This window comes from Diceros bicornis, chromosome 40 (genome assembly GCF_020826845.1).
Source record: "Diceros bicornis minor isolate mBicDic1 chromosome 40, mDicBic1.mat.cur, whole genome shotgun sequence".
NCBI lineage: Eukaryota > Metazoa > Chordata > Mammalia > Perissodactyla > Rhinocerotidae > Diceros > Diceros bicornis.
In genome coordinates this window covers 19,072,850-19,087,052 of record NC_080779.1, presented here as the reverse complement: position 1 = coordinate 19,087,052, position 14,203 = coordinate 19,072,850, and the positions used below count along the sequence as shown (strand labels likewise).

General features: G+C 41.6%; 1 protein-coding gene across 1 annotated transcript in view; it reads right to left on the bottom strand.

Moving 5' to 3' along the window:
- ZC3H6 (zinc finger CCCH-type containing 6) overlaps positions 1–6,416 on the bottom strand; it is a 64,675-nt gene extending 58,259 nt beyond the window's left edge. Inside the window, exon 1 of the mRNA XM_058534615.1 lies at positions 5,975–6,416. Coding sequence (XP_058390598.1) covers positions 5,975–6,006 — 32 coding nt within the window. The 5' untranslated portion in view covers positions 6,007–6,416. The remainder of the gene's footprint in view (positions 1–5,974) is intronic.
- Positions 6,417–14,203: the final 7,787 nt, after the last annotated feature.

Genomic DNA, 14,203 nt, shown 5'->3' with positions numbered 1-14,203 from the left:
CCCGTCACTTAGATTACTGCAGCTTCCTTTTTACCATTCTTTTACAACAGCATGACCCTGTCACTCCTCTGTTCAAATCCTCCAGTGGCTCCCAAACCATTCAGAGTGAAATCAAAGTTCCTTACAATGGGTTACAAGGTCCTACACAATTGCCCCTGTTGCCCAACTAACTTCATCTCTTACCACTCCCCCTCTTGCACATTCTTTTCTCTAGCCACACTGCTCTCTTGTTTTTCCCTTAATTACACTAGGCTCATTCCTGGCTCTAGGCTTTTTCCATCTTTTGTTAGCTTTATCTAGAATGCTCTTCCTTCAGATGTACTGGGCCTGGATTGCTGTCTTATTTTAGGGCTTTGCTCAAATGTTACTTTTTCAGTAAGTGCTTCCAGAAACCCTATTTAAAATAGAAATACCCTCCCCACACCCATAGGATGCCCCCATCTCCCCTTCTACTTCATCATCATCTAACACATTTGTTTTTCATATTTATCATCTCTCTCTCCAGAGAAAACGTAAGCTCCATTAGGTGAAGGATTTTTTTCTTTACTGTTGTCTTCCCCAAGCCCAGAACAATACATATTAAATATTAGGTGCTTAACATTTAATGAAAATGATTGAAAGCTCCCTAAATTGTCTTCCTGCTACTGTCTCTCTTTCTGTAGTCCACTTCCTCCCAGCCCCCAGCTATCGTGTCAAAAAAATGCACCTGATCATTCTCCTGCTTAAAAAACTTTGATGAGACTTTTATATTCTTTAGGGTCTGACCCCTAATTCATTTAAGCCTTTTCCTCATTCTCCAAAATATGTTGTACACTCTTCACATACTAACATTTTTATTATCCCTGCACCTACCATGCCATTTCATTTCTTCGTGCTTTTCACATATTTCTGCCTCTGCTTGGCCAAACTTTTATTCATCCTCCAGACCTAGCTATTCCATGATGCTTCCCTGAAGCCGGCATCTATGCCACCACTGCATTCAGTGTATACCTCCATTATAACACTGGTGCTACAACTATGTATTTACCAATCTGTTTCTCCTACTAGATTATAAGATCCGGTGCGCAAGTTTAGTGATGCTGTATTCAGATTTGTTTCCCCAGTGCTTAACACTATACTTGGCACAGAAAAGTCTGTTGAATGAAATGTAATGAATGAAATTTAAAAGTGAATGGAATAATTTGTTTATGAGAGGCTGAAAAAAAAAATGTCTTCCTAAGAGTCAAAGTGCTTTCCAACATCAAACCTGAACATGATGTTTAACTTGAGATTTTTACATTTGTCAAAGAAAACCTCACTTTGATAGTTTTAAAAATAGTTAAATTAGTAGATTCAGGAATCAAAAATAAATTAATGATAGAGTTTCAGTTTTGCAAGATTTGGAGTTCTGGAGATTGGTCGCACAACAACGTGAATGTACTTACTACTGAACCGTACACTTAAAAATGGGTAAGATGGTAAATTTTATGTGTATTTTACCACAACTAAAAATAAATAAATCAATGGCCTAGTGAGGGAAGGCATTTACTCCAGTAAACATACTAATTTACAAACCAGATATTGTGGAGAGCATCAAGTAAACTTTGATGTGAGAAAAGGCATTGCAATTTTTTTTTTTTTGGTGAGGAAGACCAGCCCTGAGCTAACATCCAATGCCAATCCTCCTCTTTTTTGCTGAGGAAGACTGACCCTGGGCTAACATCCATGCCCATCTTCCTCTACCTTATATGGGACACCGCCACAGCATGGCCTAACAAGCAGTGCATCAGTGCGCACCCGGGATCCGAACTGGTGAACTCCGGGTCACTGCAGCGGAGCGCGCGCACCCAACCGCTTGCGCCACCAGGCCAGCCCGGCATTGCGATTTTTAAAATTAAAATTACTGACATTAAAATGGGAAAGGAGATTGAATATCATCTAGTTCAACTACTTTATTTCACAAATAAGAAAAATAATGATGGAAAAAAAAAGAACTTTAACCAAGTTAGAGGAAAAAACCAGGATCGGAACACAGATTTTATTCAGAATGCGGAGCTCTCTTAAATGTACCACATTACAATCCCAAACAATTCAAGAAGTAAAGGCTAGCACTTATTGCATTGCTTCCCTGTGCAAACTTAATGAAGAGTGAAAATAATACTGCAGGTAGGAGTTTGCACACCTGGGTTCTTACCTAGCCCCTATCTGTGGGATCTCAGACAAACTGCTGAACACTGTAATACTATACTACCTCATGGGACTAACACGAGAATCAAATGAAAGCCCTGTTACAAATGGAAAGTCTAATCATCTTCTCCACCCTAGTCACTGCTGATGCTCCAGTGTAATCTCTTAGCAAGGCTTCAATCGCTATGGGGGAGGGGAGGAGAGGAAGAAAGGGGGAAATAAAAACCGCTACATTTCTGACTAGCTGGAGTTTTGTTGTTCTTGTTTTATGTAAGGAAAGAAAGCATGAAAAGGAAGGAAAGAAGGTGGGAAGGTTGTTCATAATGGGCAAAGAATAATCTCCTAAAGGAAAGAATTATTCACACCTCCCATCAATTAAAGATTTTAAGAATCACAAGCTCATATACTGTTCATGTTAAAATTATCTTTTTTCCCAGTGCAGGCCCTTCAACTTTTTACCTTTAGCATATATCAGAAAATTATGTAATAGTTACTTGGGTATATTTATCTTTCCTCCTCTACTGTAGATGTGTCCAAAGCAGGGACTCACAGTATTTAGCCTTTACCAGTTGTTTGTGAATTGTTTTAATTGGGTCAACATCCCAATTATATATAAATATATAAAAATATAAAGCTAGGTGGCTGGAGTCGTGCCTATGCGAACCGGATGAAAGGGAAGAACGAATGAAAAAAGAGAGACAAGAATTACATCTCCCTTTGACTTCCTCCAACTCCTTCTTCACCTATATTATTTATTTCTCAAGTCCTAAGCAGAAATCCTCCACTAACATTCTACATATCCACGAGTTTATTTACAGGTATTTTTATATTAATAACACTTTATAAAAATACGTTTTCACTCCAGGCATGAAAATATTTAAATGAAAGTACACCAAATGAGTATTTTTTAAAAAGCTAATTCATTTGGCAAACAAATCTTATGATAAAACATGTCCAAGAAGACATCCATTTTTTTAGGAGAAAAAACTGTTCATTCTATGAATTTTCATTTACATTTAGAATCTCATTCTCATATAAACTATAATAGCACTATTTAAATTTGTATAGTCAAAGCAATTGTAAATAAAAATCACAGATTTAACTTTTTTCTTGCACTCAAAATTAATTTTCAAAAATGTCATAAAAAGAATATCCTTGAGATGATGCGTAGCTCCAAATACCACAATTCATCTTCTCCACCTAATTCACAGAAACTTTTATTATAGTATAACATAACTATAATATGGAAGCACAGAATATTTGGGGATTCCACATATTAGTCCACTTTTTCCCCAATTTCTTAAGAATCACCCAGAGCATATTGAAAAGGCACATTACCACAATCTACCCCTAGGGATTCTGACTCAGTTGCTCTAGGCAGGAGAAACATCTTTACTCCTTAAAGTGATTTTGATGAACAGATAAGTCTGGGAAACACTGATCTAGTACAGTGGTTCTCAATTTGGCACACATTAGAATTACCTGAGGAGCTTTTAAAAATCTTAAAACCCAGGCTGAGGCTCAGACCACTGGAAATGACATTAACACTTTTTTAAAAACTCCCCAGAGAAGGCTGAGAACCACTGATCTTGTAGAACTGGAAAAACTGTCATTGAATCCTCTTACGAATTAAGCACCTAGGCATGCTCAAGTCCACAAAGCTAATCGGTAGCTAAGAACCAACTGCTGAGCTGGAGCTAGAACCATTTCTCCCGACTCCTACCTCACTTTGGTTTTCGCATACTTTGTTTTGTTTTTCATGTAGGTTGACAGAAAAGTGTGAAAAAGATAAACCATCTTTTTGCTCAGAATAATACTGCCACTTAACAACTGGATAAGTTAAAATGAAGCTAAGGTTTTCGTTTTACAAAACACTAGAAAATACTATTTTCTTAGCCCTAATATAAAACAAAAGAAGACTAAATATCACTTCTACTCAATTTTTTTTGTGTGAGGAAAATCAGCCCTGAGCTAACATCGGTGCTAATCCTCCTCTTTTTGCTAAGACCGGCTCTGAGCTAACATCTATTGCCAATCCTCCTCCTTCCCCCCGCCCCCCAAAGGCCCAGTGGATAGTTGTATGTCACAGCTGCACATCCTTCTAGTTGCTGTATGTGGGACGCGGCCTCAGCATGGCCGGAGAAGCGATGCGTCGCTGTGCACCCGGGATCCGAACCCGGGCGGCCAGTAGCGGAGTGCACGCACCTAACCGCTAAACCACAGGGCCGGTCTCTCTACTTAATCTTTAGTTCCTACTACTAAGCTATTAATATATCTTACAAAGAATTCTCTAAAATTTTCTTTTTAACTTCTAATTCAGTATTTTAAAATTTCAAATTCTTGTCAAAGTCTGGCATCACAGTTCCTTACTAGCAAAATTATTTCAACACCTGTATTTGGCAACATGGTTTCTTCCTTAGGTAGAATACATAATTCTACATATTGAAGTTGCTCTCTGAACTAACAGAGAATAGATTTCCTTCTTCCACACAAAAGAAGGAACTTCAGGCTGCATAAGCAAAACCCCATCATTAGTTTGTTCACAGATATTAAGAGTGGGAAACTCCTCAAGATACTAGTTGGCGCAGTCTAAGAATTTTCTCATTTTAATAACAATGTTTAAACAAAGCATGAAAAATGTGTCAGGTGCAAGCTGTTATACCCTAACTTTCAAGAGTGCTTTTTACTTTCTAAAAATTATACGTTTAATTGACTCGCCTTCTGCCATCTACTTTTATTATTACACCAAAGTTGTTGAAATACCATTTTTATCCCTCTCAAGGTTGCCAGACCCAAATATTTAGATATTTCAAACTTCAGTGATGTTTGTGATTTCTGCTTCTAGGTTAAAGGAAAAAAACAAAAAAGTGCTTGGAACGCTTTACCACAAGCAGATCAGCAGCATTCCTCCAACTTCATCGACTTGTATATAGTCTGAACTACAGCACAATGTATACGTTTCCTTTTCCACTCACAAAGGAGTAATTGCCAGGTTCCAGACTTTTAAATATTCCCAATAACAATCAGATGCAACGGATATTGTTCCAGTAATTTTAATGAACGAAAGCCCTCCCCCGTTTTCATGGTTAAGACAGGTATCAATGTAAATTTAAAAACCCAAGCACAACTTCACTATGCTATTTGCGCTCTTATGTAAATACCCCCAAATCATTACAGGGACCCAAGCAGGTGCCTCTCGAGGCATGGCAAAAATTAAAAAATCCGCATCTCAGTTCCATGTTCAAAGGATGCACAGTATCTAGACAATCGGGCTGGATTGCACCGTCCGTGGAGTTTCTACTTGGGGAGAAAACGGCGCTACGCTAAGGGTGGCAAAGCCTCCAGTACTGCGTGTCAACATTTTAACTTGAAACTTGCCATTTCCAAGTCGGAGGGGCAACACCATAAACGCACGGCCTTCGGGGGTGGCCGAGACATTTCCTTAAACACCCAGAAACCACACGTGTGTCTTTTCCGGAGTGTGCCAGGGCGGTGGTGAGGGGTTCTCGGCTGGTCCTAGGGCGAGGCGGGCGCGGCCCCCGGCCCCGGAGCCGCCCCCTCCAGCCGGGCCGGGCCGCGCGTGCCGGCGGGGGCGGGGGCGGGGGGCCCGCGCGTGCCGGCGGGGGCGGGGCGGCCGGGCCTCCCCCCCGCGGCCGCCGGCCCGGGCTGGAGGGGGCGCGGGTCACGGCCCGGACGGAGCCACCCCGCGACGCGGCAGTCATGCAGCAGGCGCGCGGCCCCGGCCCGCTCCCGCCGCCCCAGACCCTCCTCTCCTCCGACAGAAAGACAGACAAGAAGGCGTCCCGACCTGTCGCGCCCTGCATGTTCACAGTCTGTCATGTTTGGTCAAGAACGGGGCGGGGCTGGAGGGCAGGTCTGCGAGGCCGGCGGCGGCGGCGGGGCGCGGGGAGGACCCCCGCGCCGCCGGCGGGGACCTGCTCCCGGCCGCCGCCGAGAGGTGACGAAGTGGTAAAAACTCACGGTTACTAGTGAGCGACACAGACACAGACTTTCCAGTCTATTAACAACCACGCCAGAGAGATGGGGCTCTAACTGCACACACTGGGCAACGGCCCCGCGCTGCCGGCGCTGCCGCTTTAGTCTCTATTCGCCGCCGGCGGCTGAGGCTTGGGAGCGGGCGGGCGGGCGGCGTGCCGCGACGCGGGGATTTGGACACTGGCCGTAACGGTGATTTCTCCTCACCAACATGGCGGCACCCGAGACAGGCGGCTCGATAAAATGGCGCCAGCCGCAACACCCAGCCCGGGACTAAAGGGCAGGAGAGATTCCTCCGCGAGCCGCGGCCCTTTTCCAGCCCGCCGGGGCCTGGCGCGTTGCCTATTGGACGAGACGGCACGTCCATCACGTCCAGAGGCGGGTCTCCACCCTTCTTGCGACGCGGCGGAGGTGGCCGCCTGATGGCGGGGACGGGCGGCGCCGGGGGCAGTTCAGGGAGGGGGAGGCGGCCGGCGGGCCCCGGGCGGTCCGCCCACCGGGCCCCGGTGCTGGTGGGACGCTGCCGCCCAGATGTCCAGAGGTGCCAGGTGCACCGTACCCGATGCGCCCCTAAAGCTGCATGGCGGCGATGGGACAAGAAAGAACACGCGGCTGTGGCGTGTTCTGTTGGGAAAAGCAAAACCGAACCTTCGTCGTTTAAGTCATGGGGACATGTACTTCCTCCGTCCATGTTGCAGCGATTCTCTCTTTGTTATGCTGAATGCCTAGAGTCGCGTTTTGAATAAAATAGCTGACCTGCCTTTTTCTGGTATTTAACGCTAAATGTACCCGATTATTAATAATAAAAGAAAAATAGTTATTAGGAGAAGAATATAAGCTTTGAATTATTTCGTAAAAAGATTTAGCGTTTTGCATGAAAAATATATAGAAATAGCTCATAAATGAAAACCAGGCATTACATTTCTTGACCTTTATGAGCGTGACCTTTAGAAATAGTTTTTTAATAAGTAGTCGATGTTTTGTCCTATGGAGTATGTTACTTAGTTTTGAAGGAAAATTTCTTATTTTTTTTATTAAAAGGATGGACTTGTCCGTTAATCCTGAGTATGTGACTTCCTTTGTCTTTGCTTAGTAAATGCGTTTTGCTATTGCATAAATCCAGTGCGTTCAGAAGCAATTGCAATGAGTAGATTGTTTAAAATAGAAAGACTTGAATGTGTACATTGTGTGGGAGATCAAGATTTGGCCATCCTAAAATATATCTCTTTACCTTGATTGTTTTCTCTGAGGGACATTTGACCTCCCCCACTAACTGCCTAAAGAATTTGACATGGTGGCTCCTTCCTGGAACAGATCTTCTATCATGATGGCTGTAAAGATAGTGTAGGATAGAGGTTACAATAGGAAAGGCACCAAGCCTCTTTTATCAAAAACTCTGTCTCTCCCTGACCACATTATCTATAGATGACCCTGAAAAGAATTGTCCTCCTGCCCTCTGAAGTCCCAGGCCACTATCCACCCCCAACACGTTCCTCGCCTTTAGCTGCAATACTTAAGCAAGCAGCTTAGACAGAGGGACGAGTTGCTCATTTCTGAGTTTCTCCCATGTATACATGTTATTAAACTTGGTATTATCTTCTCCTGCTAACCTGTCTTGTTGATTATTTGGCCAGCCATAAGAACCTTAAGGAAAAGGGCAGAGGGAGAGTCTCCCTCTTCCCCCCACAATTGAAAAAGAGAAAAATTGCACTTTCTTTTTTTTTTTTTTAATTGAATGCAGCTGTTGACAGGACGGGTTGGCAAATAGATGATTCTGCAGGCACTGGCCACATTTCCACATAATACGTTTCTAGAAAACTTTCAAAAAACAGATCTATTTTGTCTGGAGTAACAGTAATTAGCATTTAGAGTTATATTAGCATCTCAGGGCTTTGTCTCTACTGTAACTGTTTTACTTACTACAGGTGTTACTGTAGCTAATTTGGATAGCCCATTTCTTGGAAGTTATCCAAAGGCATTTGAGGTCAACAGTTGTTCTCCTTTCTTTGGGCTTCTTTTTTCCCTGTCACCTATGTCTGGAGGCCTCAGGATCTCTTTCAAACCTTCTTCAGGGTCTGGTTTGTTATGGTATGGAGCAATGCAGTTCTCCCTAGATGAAAAGCCTCCTTTCCTAACCCTGGATATGCACCACTTAGGAAGTTTAATAGCTCAACTGTGGTGTCAGGCCCTGGTCTTCCTTTTGTAATAGAAAGGGAGTGAGCATGTGTGGCTGGTAGGCAGGGCAGGAAGCAGTGCTGCTTTGAAGCTGTGGGTTTAGAATCTAGTCGTGCCCAAAGATCTGTTAGACAAAATGTTTTTTTCAGTTAAAGGCTAAGCCCAACGTTTCTCAGCTTGTCTTTAACTGCCTCTGTTAAGAAGGAATGCATCCACCCCTGAGATTAAACTAGATCATTAGTTTTAAACTTGGTAGATTTTACTTGACAATGACATGTAGACTGGAAAAACTGCAGAACTCTGAGCACAGAACAGCTCTACCTAAACCTCTGCCCTAAGAGATGTCCATACTCTAGTATGACCTCTGGCAGCATTAGGCCATGTCCCTAGGATGACCCCAGCCCCTCATTAAAATGCCTGCCTGAAAATGCTCAATGCTACCAGGAGAATTACCATTTGTCCTAGCCAACACCTGATGTAGGCCTCTCACCTCCCTTTTTTAGAGCATTTACTAAAAGGGCTTACAATTATGCATTCTTCCTCTGTCTCTTTGAGATATGTATCTCCTACAACTCAGGACTGTTTTTCTCAAAGATCTGAAAGCCATTCCTTTGAAATGTAACCATCAGGAAGGATGGGGCTCTGTCTCCCAGTCTCTGTAGGAGAATAGAATGCTAACTTGCGTAATTGCCGTGAGCAGACACAACTGACCTAATCGCTTTACACTCCCCAACCCTTTGTCATTTTGCACTTGCAGTGTTGGGGCGAGGCCTCTCACTCCCTCCTTCTCCGTTTAAAGGACCCAGTTAGCTCTGCACAAATCGGAATAGAGCTCAGCTCTTTCCCCTCAGTCAATAGTTGCTGAATAAAATCTCTTTTCACCGCTTTAACTACTGTCTGGCTTTATCTTTGACAACCCCCACCCCCAATGCACGCAAAAATTCTAACCAATATAAAGGTGCCAACGTTTCAATTTGCCAAATAAGGACATTAAAAAACGTTAGTTATTTCATAGAAAAAAGGACGTTTTTAACACCAAGAAAGTAGAAAAGTTATGCTTATCATAAACCCAATTCCTTTAAATTGAATATGTTGAGCTTTAAGAAAAATTCATTTCATTGTCCTTGTTTTGCTCCAGATCAGTTAGAGTAAGCCCTGGCATACCAGGATTCCCAATTATGGCAAAAATTTCAGTGGCCTAATGTGACCCAGGAGCAGCAGACCACCAGACATTCAAAGAGACCAGTCAGCCTTGGACAAAAATGATCTGCTGGTTGATCATCCTAGATGGAGGATTAGAGATTTTCTTTACCCTTCCTGGTAGCTTGTAAACTTCCTAAATGCTTGTGGGCCTGTGGGAGATCAAGAGTTGGCCACCCTGAAATATATCTCTTTACCTTGATTGTTTTCTCTGATGGACATTTGACCTCCCCCACTAGCTGCCTAAAGAATTTGACATAATAACTCCTTCCTGGAACAGATCTTCTATCTGATGGCTGTAATATAATGTAAAATAGATGTTACAATAGGAAAGGCACCAACAAGCGTATCTTTTCAGAAGTTCTGTCTCTCTGGCCACATTCTCTGGATGGCCCTGTGAGGAGTTGCCAGACAAACATTTACATTTATAAGGGAAATCTCCATTTGTAAAGGTATCTCCCTCTCTATATTGGGAAGAGGGGGGATGACCTCATTTCTAGAAACTTATCAATGTGAAAAGTGAGGCCTTAAATCTGCGTAATAACCTTACTTTTGTTTACTGTGCTTCAGTGGTAATCTCCTGTAACTGACTGCCCCCATCCCCAACATCCTCCTTTGTCATTGGCTGAACATGGTATTTAAGACAAGAATTCTGCTATTGTGTTGAGAAACGCAGTGTCTCTGCTTTCTCCCATGTATACATGTTATTAAACTTGGTATTATTTTCTCCTGCTAACCTGTCTTGTTAATTATTTGGCCAGCCATAAGAACCTTAAGGAAAAGGGCAGAGGGAGATTCTCCCTCTCTCCCGACAGGCCCTAGTCAGGGGGAGGGAGCCCCTGTCACAACTGTGTTTTCTGCCTGTCTACCAGGATAGGGACTTAGAGTTGGATTTAATTTGGAAAAAAAAAAAAAACCATGTACAGTACACTTTGAGGTTACAAATGAATGCCTGCTTTATTCACATTCATTGGAAAGTTTCTGGATCTGGATATTAGCCCACTCTTTGCAAAAGTACTTTCAAAAAGTTGCCTCCAAACAAGATTAAGATACTGACACAGTTGGCAGGCCCCATCTTCAGGAAAGGTTGGAGTGGCCCCTTCTCTATTCTTGTTCCCTGGCGACCTCAGATGGAAAAGGTCAGGACTGGTCCACAGTACACTTTAGGGGCCTGTCTCAGAGGTAAAATTTAGAGGTCAGTTATGTTACATCAGAACTTCCTTAAGCCTGTTTCTTAAATACTTTTCTCCAAATACTTCATTATTCTTCCCCAAAGGCGATGAACTCCAAGGCAGCTCTCAGCAATTGTAAAAGCATTTTCTGATACAAAAAAATATAATAGTCTTTATTTTATGTTATCACTTGTGTACATCTGCAATAGAAATGTGGAGTTTTTTCAGTACTAAGAGTGATATATGGTGAGCTATATATATTCCCCCCACCACTACCCTCTTTAGGCTCAGAAGCGTTGATTCATTCATTTGTTTATTCAGCAAGGATTTGTTGATCATGTCACTATGTTCGAGATATTGTGCTATTCTCTGAGCACAGAGTTGTTCATATAAAACTTGGGATGTTTATCCTCGTGGAGCTTAGAGTCTAATAATTCGTATTTGTGAAGCTTGCATTTACCAAAATGCTAATTGGGGTTAAGGGTGCTTACTTAAAATTGAACTTGACTGCAAATAATGAAAACCCAACTACGTGGCTTAACTAAATACTGGTTTTAATTTTCTCTAATAGGGCCAGCCCCGTGGCTTAGTGGTTAAGTACGCGCGCTCTGCTGCTGGAGGCCCGGGCCCAGGCGTGCACCGACGCGCTGCTTCTCCGGCCATGCTGAGGCCGCGTCCCACATACAGCACCTAGAAGGATGTGCAGCTATGACATACAACTATCTACTGGGGCTTTGGGGGGGGGGGAAATAAATAAATAAAAATCTTTGGGAAAAAAAAAAAGAGAAACAAATTTTCTCTAATAACAGGATATCTAGGGGTAGGAGTCCAAGACTGATACAACTGCTCACAGAAGTCATTAAAAACACAGCCTCCTTCTAACTTCTTGCTCTGCCATCCATAGCTCACAGCTTTCATCGTATGGCTGATAAAATTCTGCTTCACTTCCAGGCAGCCTTTCCAAGCTCCAGGCAACAACAAGGGGAAAATGAAAAGCTAAAGGCAATGCCAGCTGAGTAGATTTCTTTTTTATCATGGAAGAAATGTCTTTCTCTTACACTTCTCTAACTCTTATATCTCATTTGGAAACATAAGGAAGAGGTTTTCCTTCTCTGTGTGTGTATGTACTCATGGATTCTTACTTTATTCTATGGATTATAATTCATCACTATTTTTTTTTTTTTTTTTTTTTGTGAGGAGGACCAGCCCTGAGCTAACATCCAATGCCAATCCTCCTCTTTTTTGCTGAGGAAGACTGGCCCTGGGCTAACATCCATGCCCATCTTCCTCCACTTTATATGGGACGCCACCACAGCATGGCTTAACAAGCGGTGCGTTGGTGCGCACCCGGGATCCGAACCGGCGAACCCCGGGCCGCCGCAGCGGAACGTGCGCACTTAACCGCTTGTGCCACCGGGCTGGCCCCTCATCACTATTTATTTTGATGCTCAGATTGTCCAGATTTGGCCAGTTGGGAGCCAAATTTAAAGAGCTGGCTCCTGTGTCCTTTTGACATGTTCCTGTTTTTCTTTGATCACTTCCTTACTTTCTGATGCAGTAAGATGCTCCAGGATCACATTGATCTTTACCATCCTCTGTCTCGGAACCAGGCAGTTCTTCAAAGACCCCTTGTTCCTTTTAGCAGAGAGTGGTGTTTAGAAACCAAGATCTGGTACTAGATGTGCTCAGTGCTACTGCAGTGTCACTACTTCTTCTTTTTTTTTTTTTTAATTTTATTTATTTATTTTTCCCCCAAAGCCCCAGTAGATAGTTGTATGTCATAGCTGCACATCCTTCTAGTTGCTGCATGTGGGACGTGGCCTCAGCGTGGAGGCCGGTGCGTCCGGACAAGCGGTGCGTCCATCTGCGCCCGGGATCCAAACCCGGGCTGCCAGCAGCGGAGCGCACACACTTAACCACTAAGCCACGGGCCTGGCCCTATGTGTCACTACTTCTTGATCCTGTCTCAGGACAGAGCTGAGAAGTATATATATTTATATATATAAATACTTAAATATATACTTGTGTGTGTGTACATATATGAACATACATATCTATATCTATCTACCTTCCTATCTAGATATAGAGTTAGATAGATAGATATATAGACAGATAGATAATCTGTAATTTTCCATTCTTTTAATATTTTGGCCTAGATTTATTATCAAGGTTATGTTGACTTTATAGAATGTATTGGGGAATATTCTCTTTTTTTTTAAAATCACCTGAAAGAGTCTGTATAAAGCTGAAATGTTCTATTCCTTGAAACTTTAGAAGAATTTGCCTATAAAACTATCTGAACAAGGCATTTTCTTTTCGGGAAGGTTTTCAAACCACTGCTTCAATTTTTTTTATCAGTTATAGTGCTATTCAAGCTTTTTACTTTTTCTTGGGTCAGTTCTGGGGATTATACCTTATCTGTGGATTTATACATTTTGTCTAAATTTTCTAAGGATTTGCCTGTGCCATCAAAGATTTCAAATATATCTGTTAATAGTATTCTACTATTAGTGTTTTAACCTCTATTAATTTGTAGTTATGCCCCCTTTTCATTGTAGTATTGATCAATCTTATCAGGGGACTATTTTGTTAGGTTTTTTTTTTTCTTTTTGAGTTCACTTTTAGATTTGTTGTGTTTGTTTACTATACGTCATTATTTTATGATTTTCTTTTTATTGTCTCTGTTTCATTAATTTTCACTCTTATTATGTCTCCTGCCTTTTTGGGGTTATTTATTGTTTTCTTTTCTAACTTCTTAACTCATTTTGATCTATCTTTTCTATTATAAGTTTTTAAGGCTATAAATTTCTTTTGAAAGACTGCTTGAACTGAATCCCCTAAGTTTTAAAATGTGGTATTTTCATTTTCATTCATTTTTAGTTATTTTACAATTTTCTGTATACTTTAACCCGTTAGTTACTTAGCAGTGCTTTTAACTTCTAGTTTAACTGTTATGTGGTCAAAGATCATGGTCTGTATAAGGCCTATTCTTTAAAATTTGCTGATGCTTTATGTACATGATTAATTTTCATAAATATTCCATGTGTGCTTAAGAAAATGTAAATTCTCTCATTGTTGAATGCAGAACTTTATGTATGTCCATTAGGTCAAGCCTATTCATTTCAAAGTTTTATCTTATGTATCCTTGCTGATTTTTCTTTGTTTGCTTGATAAAACAATCAAGTAAAGTGTATTGAAATCCCTCACTATGATGTTGGATTTATCAATTTTTCTATAGTTGTTTCACATTTTGCTTCATATATTATAAAGATATTTTATTAGCTGCACAAATGTTTAAAGTTGTTTTGTCGTCTTAGTAACTTTATTTTATTTAGTAACTTTCTATTCAGTAACTTTCTCTATTCCTAATAATGCTGTTTGTCCTAAATCTGTCTTTATTCATTTCTGATATTTATATAGCTATAGAAGCTTTCTTCTAGTTTTTGCCCAACTGGCCTTTTTCTTTTACTGTTTTCTCAGCATCTCACGAGCTC